Genomic DNA, 9,309 nt, shown 5'->3' on the forward strand with positions numbered 1-9,309 from the left:
TTTCTGCACAATGGAGTGGAGGATTAAAAAATAGAAAGGGGAAAATTAAAGGTGTTCACTCTTCAGGAACATGACTTTAAGCTCTAAATCCTAATTCCGGGACGGGGAAGTGTATTGTGAGTTAAAGGATTATGTTAGTGTAACATATTACCTCGGATCTCACATTCTCCTCGGGATAATTAGGACATACTTTCGGTAAATTGCAAAGCAAGACAGCAGGATGAATACGGTTGCTGCGGGCTGCTTTTCTGCTGCAGGAAACCTTCATGTACACTTGCACATTTGTTTATTTTCCCTTCTCCTGACCTTTCATTATTCCCTTCATTCCCCCCTCTTTTCCCTCTTTTCCCTTCTTTATTCGTTAAAGCGCCCCGGTTTGGCGCAGCACACGGCGCTCCGCGGGAAGCCGCCTCGCCTCGCCGTGAGCCGCGCTCGCTCCGCGGCGGCGGCGCCCGTGCGGACCGGGCGCCCGTCGAGGACCACGGGGGGCCGCGACCGCCGCCCAGCGGACACGGGCGGCCCTGCGTCGCCGCCGCGCCCGCGGCCGCCTGCGCCGCTGCCTCCGCGGCGGCTGCGCGGGAGGAAACCTCGGAGCCGCCTCAGCCCTGGCTGCCCGCGGCTGCAGGCAGGAGCCCCGCTGCGGCCGCGGCTGCCGGGCCGTCGAGGCGGAGGGGAGGCTGCCCGGGAGTCGCGGGGAAGCGTTTCCTGCCGTCGAAAAACTCTCACGAAGTGCGGGGCTCGGGCCGGGACCTGCCTCGCCGCGGCGCCGTGCGAGGGCCGCGGCCGGCCGTCTCCGGGTGTGAAATCAGTGACTTCAGTGAAACCAAGGGAAGGCCTGGAGGTTTTTCTCAGTGAGGAGCCGGTAGCTCCTGGGGCCAGACTGCTGCTCGGCGAGGCTCAGGGACGGGGCTGGCGAGCCGCCCCACTCTCCGCGCCGTCGGAAGCGGCGCCCAAACCCGCGGCACCTCCGCCCAGAGGGGAACCGGCATCCCTGCCCCGGCGCAGCTCCTCATCCCGCCCCCTGCCTCCGCCTCTGTCCTCGGGTCGCCACGGGGCTGCGGGGGGTCACGTCGGACACAACCGCTCCTTAACGAGTGACGGTGTCGCCGCGGCCCGCCGGGCCCCCCGCGCTGCTCGTGCGGGGCGGATGCCACGGGCACCGGCCGACGGGGCGGCCGTGCCTCTGTCGGCGTGAGCGCCCGGCCCGCACGGCCTGCGGTTCCCCGGAGCTGCTGAACCGGGCCCGGCGCCTCACATCTAACGCATCGCCTGGTGCTTTCATGGCACGTCAGCCCCCAGAAACCTCCCCGGAGCTGGTCCTGCCTTGCGGCCCGCCGTCTCTCTGCGGCACGGACGGCCCCTGCTGGGACGCGCCGGCGCGCTGGCCTCTCTCCGGGGCCGGGGGGGCTCCCCGCCGGTCGCTACGCTCATTTCGGTGCGCACCGTGGGGTGGGTTTTGGGGCCACTGCTTTGGGTCTGGGACTGGCCGGGCCCGGAGCTGCTGGGACGGGACGGGACGGGCGGCAGGGCGCGTTAGCCCGTGGACTCGTAGGGTCCTAAAAATAGCAATTCGGAGTAAAATGTAACTCGGAGAACTTTGAATCATTCATTAGCACCTTATAATTACTCTGCTAATTAGGTTGACACGGCACTTAATCAGGATTAATACGACGTCTTGTCACTGGCAGTTCCCATTACTCTGACATCCAACAAGGGAGCCGTCCCGCAGCCGTGAACACGGGCCGCCGCGCTCCGCGGACCCCGCGCGATGCTTCCCCGCGGCCCCGCCGAGACCGGCCCCGCCGGGAGGCCGAGGCGGGTCCTCAGGCGGGCCGGGCCCCGCAGCCCCGGGGCGGGACGCTGCCCCCAGCCCGGCCCCGGCGCCCCGACTGCGCCCGCTGGCCCCGCAGCCCCGTTTCCCTGCCAACACACCGAATCGCTCCTTTCCCCGCCGCTGCCTGGGAGCGCCGGGGCAGAGGCGCTGCCTGCCCGCCGTGCCCGCCCGCCACCCCCGGCCCCGGGACGGGCACGACGCACCGTCCCCCCGCTCTCTCTTTCTTACTCTTTCCCCTCGCTTTTCCCTCTCTCCCCTCCTGCCCGTCCCTCGCCGCTCGCTCCCGCGCCCCGGTGGCGGCGGCGGCTGCGGCGGGGGGGGGCGGGGCGCGGCCGCTCCGACGGGGCGGCGCGGGGCGGCCGGGGCTGCCCGCGGCCGCCGCCCCTGCTCATTGGCTGCCGCCTCGGCGGCGTCAGCCCCCGCTCCGCGGGCCGCCAATGGGGGCGGGCGGCGGCGGCGGAAAAAACCCGCGTTTATAATAAACCGCGGGGGACGCGGCGGCCGTGACGTCACGGGGGGAGTCGCCGCCGCCGAGAGGAGCCGGCCGGCACGGGCGGGCGCGCCGCAGTGGCCGGAGTCCGCCCCGCTCCGCGCCGCGCCGCGCCGCCGCCCCGCAACTTTCCAACAAAGTTCAGCGCCGCCCGCCCGGCCCGGCCCGGCCCGGCCCGGCCCCGCCCGGCACGGCACGGTCCGGCGGCGAGCGCGGCCCCGGCCCCGCGGCGATGCGGCTGGTGGCGGCGGCGCCGCGCTAGGTGCCGGTGCGCTGTCCGCGCCGCCGAGCAGCCTGCTGCGCTGCACTGCGCGCCGGGCCACGCAGCCTCCGCCTGGCGCCGGGCTCGCCGCGCCGGCCGGCCCGGCCCGGTGCGGGCAGCGGAGGGGATGCCGGGGCGCCGCTAGCGGGCCGCCATGGAGGGGGCGAGCGGGTCCAGCTTCGGGATAGACACGATTCTGTCGAGCAGCGGCTCCGGCAGCCCCGGCGGCATGAACGGAGACTTTCGCCCCCACGGCGACGCCCGGCCCGCGGATTTTCGAAACCAGGCCACGCCGTCGCCCTGCTCGGAGATCGACACGGTGGGCACGGCGCCCTCCTCGCCCATCTCGGTGAGCATGGAGCACCCCGAGCCGCACCTGGCGGGGGCGGAGAGCCTGCCGCCGCCGCCGCACCACCTCCACCTCGGCCCGCACCCGCCGCCGCCGCCGCAAAGTTTGCAGCCGTCGCCCCCGCAGCCGCCGCCCCAGCTGGGCTCGGCCAGCTCCGGCCCCAGGACTTCCACTTCTTCTTTTTTAATTAAGGACATTTTGGGCGACAGCAAACCGCTGGCGGCGTGTGCACCTTACAGTACCAGCGTCCCCTCTCCCCATCACACTCCCAAACAGGAGGGCAACGCGGCCCCGGAAAGCTTCAGGCCAAAACTCGAGCAGGAGGACAGCAAGAGCAAGCTGGACAAGCGCGACGACACGCAAGGCGACATCAAATGCCACGGTGAGTAGGGCCGGGCCCGGCCCGCCGCCGCCGCGCCGGCCCCAGCGCGGGCGGCCGCTCCGACCGCGGCACCGGGGCTCTGCCGCGGCGGTGCACGGAAGGGGGGGGGAAAGCTGCTCGAGAAACGCAGCCCTCTGCCTTAGTCTACTGGTGACCGTGGCTTTCTCTTTATTTTGAGATCCGTAAGAAATGAAACCGATTTTTTCTCTCTAGCGGCCTTTCCTCTTCTTTTTTTGAACTTCCCTGTTTTTTAGGAAAATCGTCTGAATGGGTTGGATTTTATTTTAAACACGAATGTTTAAATGTGTGCGCTGCACACATTTTTTTTTTTTAATACAAATGCACACAAATGTGTCTCCCGCTTTCTAAGAACAGAGCACGGCCGTTTCGCAGCCCCTAATGTCTCCAACCTTTTTGCCTTTTCGATCTAAAATAAAAGAAAATAAAAAAATCCCTCTAAAACAACCAATGCCACATAAACGAAAGAACTTCTAATAATAATAAAACAAAAAGGAATCAGCCCGAGATAAGCAGTGGGAGGTTGGAGGGCTTTGTGCTTTTTGCAAGACACCCGGATTTCTCCTGAGCTGGGTTGGGGAAGGTTTCTCTCTCTTTTATTCTTTTTTAATTATAGATTTCGTGCACACAGGAAGCTTCAACAGTCCAGTATTTCTAAATGTAAATAGCGATGGTCATGTGGAGAAAAGGAAGGGACAATATTCGATGGAATTGTGTGAGGAAAAAGCGAGATAGAAAGAGAAAAAGGATTTTTTTTCCCCCCTTCGGTGCTGGAAGAGTCTCCTCTTCCCGCCGGCTGGCTTCGCAGGAAGCACAGTTTAAGCTGAGAGGTGACAGGACACATTTTTCTAATTTTACCCCATTCACATATTTTTGCAAGGCTGAATAGCAGCGAGACGCTCATGTGTGCCGCTCATTTTGCTATTTTAGCATTAGCATAAGAGTGCCCAAAACAGATGTACGGTCTGGTCTGGCCATTTTTGTGTGCACCAACCTCCCCAGTGGGTCAATTAGAGAGATTATTGTTCTTCCTGGAGGGAAGATCAAGGAGCGCTACAAACCCGGGTACGAGCAGAGATGGATTGACGTATCGATTTCCCAGCATTTCGGGGCGGGGGGTGGGGGGGCGGCTAGGTGGGAGAAAATAACGAAAAACCCTATAGTTGACAAATAGAGCCTGGAAATCTCGCCGTCACCTGGACGGGCCCGGCGGCTCCCGCTGTCGCCGCTTTATTTTCCCATTTCCCAAATGCCCCCGCAAACCCCCCTGGGCGGGGGCGCCGGGGCCCGGGTCCGGCCGCGGGAGGGGCGGGCGGCCCGGGGCCGGCAGCCGGCGGCCGGGGCCGCGCTCACGGCGCCTCTGCTGCCTCGCAGGGACAAAGGAGGAGGGCGACCGGGAGATCAGCAGCAGCCGGGACAGCCCGCCCGTGCGGGCCAAGAAGCCGCGGAAGGCGCGGACGGCCTTCTCCGACCACCAGCTCAACCAGCTGGAGCGCAGCTTCGAGCGCCAGAAGTACCTGAGCGTGCAGGACCGCATGGACCTGGCCGCCGCGCTCAACCTCACCGACACGCAGGTGAAGACCTGGTACCAGAACCGCAGGTAAGGCCGCCCGCGGCCGCGCAGCCGCCGGCCCGACGGCGGGGCCGGGCGGCCTCGCCGCTTTTGTCCCTAGCGGGAGCGCCCGGCGCTGCCCCGCGCCCGCCGGCCGGCCGGGGGCTCCGTCCAGTTGTCACCGCTGCCGTAATTTTCTGTCTCATTACATACGGTTGCAGCCACCCTAATTCTGTCGGAAAACATTAGTGTCATCGCGCTGCAATCTAGCCGGGGCGCCATGTTTATTAATTTGGCCGGAGTCGCCGTGTGCGTGTGCGTGTGTGTGCGAGAGCCGGGCCCGGCTGGGCTCCTGCCCGGGCTCGGGCAGGCACCCGCGGGCCGGGCTGCGGCTGCACCGGGCCGGCCGGCCCGAGAGCCCGTGCGCCCCACCGGGCCCCTGCGCGCCGGGCCGGGCCGGGCCGGGGAGGGGGCTCCCCGCCGCCGGCCGGGCATCGCGCGGGGAGGCCGGCCGGTGCCCGTGGCGGCGCGGTCCCACTCTGCAGCCGCCTGTTGGTCTCCCTCCGGCAGGACGAAGTGGAAGCGGCAGACGGCGGTGGGACTGGAGCTGCTGGCCGAGGCCGGGAACTACTCGGCGCTGCAGAGGATGTTCCCCTCGCCCTATTTCTACCACCCCAGCCTGCTGGGCAGCATGGACAGCACCACGGCGGCCGCGGCGGCCGCGGCCATGTACAGCAGCATGTACCGGACTCCCCCCGCGCCGCACCCCCAGCTCCAGCGGCCGCTGGTGCCGCGGGTGCTCATCCACGGGCTGGGGCCCGGCGGGCAGCCGGCCCTCAACCCCCTGGGCAACCCCATGCCGGGCACCCCGCACCCCCGGTGAAACGACACCGCGGTCCCCGCGACGAGCCCTTCCCCTCCCCGTCCCCAAACGAGCCCCAGCACCGCAGAGAAGGAACCGAGGGGAAGCCAAGGGGCAGGAGCTTCTGCAGGCAGCCAGCAGCCACCGGAGGAGGCGATCAGTCAGAGCAGGGACTCTTGAACCGTGAACCCCGAGCCGAGCCCGTAAGTGAAACGACCACACGCGGGGGAACACGGGCAGAGCCGCGGGGCGACCCCGGCGGCCTCGGCCCCTGCGAGACAGGACTTAGGTCTCGGAGAGAGAGAGGGAGAGAGAGAGGGAGAGGGAGCCAGCCGGAGAGACTAAAGACTTGAGAGGACAGAGGGAATTGAGAGAGCCTCACCCCCCTCGCCCGTCGGAGAAGACCGGGGGAACGGAGAACTTTGCACTGATTTTTCTCATGACATTTTTTTTTCTTATTGAAAAGTGGCATGCTCCCTAATGCGAACAGAATTGTACAGTCCGAGTGCTGAGTGCTATATCATATTTATTATATGTTGTCCAAAAAAAAAAAAATTCACTTCTATACGTTAGTTTAAAACGAACGAACGTGATTTCTCCCCTCTCCCCTTTCATGTCTTTTTGGATTCAGTAAAATAAATGCTTAGATGACGAAATATAGATTTTTTTGTGACTGAAAAATTACAGGGAAAAAGGAAAAAAAAGAAATAAACTTTATCTTTTTTTAACAAACGTGGAAATTCAAGGCAGCTAATTTTCCCGGTGACGAGAATGCAAGAAATTCGGAGCAGGAAAGGCAAACGCCACTTTTTTTTCCTGGGGTCATTCTTTTTCATAGCCCATGAGATTTTTCTTTATCTATATTTTAAAGGAAAAATTGGCTCCACACCAGGTGCTGTGCCCTTCACCGTTATTGTAGGCACCTGGGAAGGGCGGCGGGCTGTTTCCCCCGGGAAGCCGGCGCGGAGCGGCGGCGCCCTGGGCTGGCTCCGGCCCGCGGGGGCGGCCGCGGCGGGGCCGAGCCGAGCCGAGCCGAGCCGAGCCGGGGGCCCCGGCCTCGGCCGGGCAGCTGTTCCCCCCCAGGCCGCCCCGAGCTGGGACAGACAACGAGCGCCGGCGCTCGGGGTGAGTAATGAGGGGAAGGAGCCAGGGAGGGCAGGGGGGTCCCGGCGGACACCGAGCCCCGCCGCCTCTTTGATCTTTGTTACTGTCGTTCCCCGCCGCCTCCCTCCCCTCGCCGGCAGTTTCCGTCTTTAACCGGCCCGGCCCGGCCCGGTGTGCGGACCCGCTCGGTCCCGCAGGGACGGAGGAGCAGGGGAGGCGGGGCGGGGGGAGATGGTGCGCGGGTCGGGGCTGGGGGCTGTAACCCTCCACCGGACGCTGGGGACAGCTCTGGCCCCAGTCTTTGGAGGGGAACACTCCCCCCGCCCTGCGAAATTAGAAAGTTATACAGCAATTACCTATAAAACATTCATAAAGTCCAATATTATCCTCTCCTCTGAGGGTTTGGCTTTTTTTTTTTTTTTATCCCCGCTCTGGTAGGTTTCTTTTCTTTCTACTCTTTCTCGAAAAGAGAGGGGAAAAAACGAAACAAGAAAAAGAGAAGCCTGCGGGCACGTTTATTTGGGCTTTGCTAATTAGCGAGTGGTTTGCTGATTTTTCTGCTAATAAATTCGCGTTAAAACCATATTGACCTCTGCCTTGATCTAACAAAAGGGGAGCGGGCCGGGAACGCCCCCCTCGTTTTCTGCCCGCGCTGCCGCGGCCGCGCCTGGGCGACGGCCCCAAATTAGCCCCAGCGGACGCCAACCCGGGGCAGGGCTCCCAGTGCCCCGGGCGGCCCGGCCCGGCCCGCCCTGCCTCGGCGCAGGCATTTTTTTTTCAGCAAATGCATCCCATGGAGGTTGGGGAAGGAGGCAGGAAATTTAGGCTCGGTTAGGGTCCTTTCTTTAATTTAAACAACGAATGTCGGACTGTTATCTCCTGAAAGCAGGCGATTCAGTTGGAAAAGCTAGTCCCAGCTTCGTTTTTCCCCTCGATGGCTAAATCTGGGCTCCTTTTTTGACCGTACTAACTCGCTGAAAAGTAGTAAGGATAAGGAAACTTCATGCAAAATAGATAGGGCTCTTTTCCCTCCTCTGCCTCCCCTCTCGACCCGGGGCAGTGTGGCCGCGGGTGACTGCCCGGCAAGGGGTGCGGGGGTCTCCTAGAGCTTGGGGTGATTTGGAAATCATGGCCGGGGCTTCCCGCAGCCCCGCTCCGTGGCCAGGGGACTTGGTGGGCAGGAGAGCGAGCCTGGAAAGGAGGGGAGGCGTTGGGGCTGGAGTGCCAGACCTGCTGTCTTGTGACAATAGTTTGACGGTCTCTGAAGCGGGCTCTGCTTAGGGGTGGGAGGCAAACTCTCCTGAAATGTATTTCCAGATCAAATTGGAGTGTGTGTGAGCGGGGAGGAGGGCCGAAGCGTGAATCATTCCCTTTTCTTTCCCCTTTCACCATTTGAGAAGCGGGGCCAGAAGGGAAATTTGAACCCTTGTTCGTTTGAATTGCTCCCCGTTTGCTCCAGGAACAAGCTGACCCGCTCCGGGTTGGCTTCGAGGCTAACCCGCCGGTTAGTCCTTGTAGCCTGGCCAAAAAAAAATAGCTTCTTTACTTGTTTAAAACCCTGATAAAGGCGCACACATTTCAGCGCGCTGCGGTAGGACAAAGAGCCGGGCAGAGGGCCGGCTGCGCGGGTATCTCCGCGCCGCCTCTCCCGCGCGGAGCAGGGCGCAGGACCAGGGCTCGCTCACATTTCGTCAGCGCTGTTGGCACCCACGCGTTTTTAGCCGAGCCGTTTCGTTTTTTGTCTTTTTTCCTCCTCTCGGCCAGCTTCTTTCGCTACCATCGGCCCGAGACTTGGTGCAGAATTGCTGAATTCCTGCAGTCACGGGTCCCTTTCCAGCCTCCCCCGCCATCCTCGGCCGTATTAAAAGCTATTCTCGGTCCTGGAATTGGATTTAAACAAATAAACAAACGAATGTGTAGCGAGATAAAGGGTCTATCTTGGAGTTAAAGTGCGGGAAATAGCAGCACAAGGCGGAAGAGACCTCTGTGTCGGTCCGTTGAGCATGGAAACACAACAGGCGGTTGTAAAAGAGCGGTGCGGTGTGTGTGAAAGTGCGAGGGGACGGCCGCCGTCGGAGGTGCTCGGGGCGCTGGACGCCCCCCTGCCCTGGCAGCCCCCCAGGGCGCCGGGGCGGCTCTGCCCGCAGCCGGGCAGCCGCCCTCGCACCGCCAGCCTCCTCGGCGCCGCCTGCTCCGCGCCGCGGCGGGGTCTGTGCCGTCCTGCCCCGCGGCCGCGCACCGTCGGGGCGGCCGGGCCCGGGGCTGCCCGCGCGGAGCCGAGCGGCCCGGGCCGCCCTGCAGCACCACGGACAGCTCCGGGCCGCCCCAGCCCCGGCCGGGCCCCGTCGCGCTCCCCCCGCTGGAGGCTCGGGCCGGGCCGGGCCGGGGCTGCAGACCGAGGCAGGGCCCTGGGGTGGGCAGAGCTCGGCCGGGGAGCCAGGTGAGCTCTTCGCTGT

General features: G+C 63.8%; 1 protein-coding gene across 1 annotated transcript; it reads left to right on the plus strand.

The window, feature by feature from the left end:
* Window positions 1-2,535: 2,535 nt before the first annotated feature.
* On the plus strand, window positions 2,536-6,399 carry BARHL2 (BarH like homeobox 2). Its single transcript, XM_068952091.1, has 3 exons — window positions 2,536-3,317; window positions 4,710-4,935; window positions 5,458-6,399. The coding sequence occupies exons 1-3, from the start codon at window positions 2,741-2,743 to the stop codon at window positions 5,768-5,770; spliced, it is 1,116 nt and encodes a 371-aa protein (XP_068808192.1). The 5' UTR covers window positions 2,536-2,740; the 3' UTR covers window positions 5,771-6,399.
* The last annotated feature ends 2,910 nt before the right edge of the window (window positions 6,400-9,309 follow it).

This window comes from Struthio camelus, chromosome 8 (assembly GCF_040807025.1).
Source record: "Struthio camelus isolate bStrCam1 chromosome 8, bStrCam1.hap1, whole genome shotgun sequence".
NCBI classification, from domain to species: domain Eukaryota; kingdom Metazoa; phylum Chordata; class Aves; order Struthioniformes; family Struthionidae; genus Struthio; species Struthio camelus.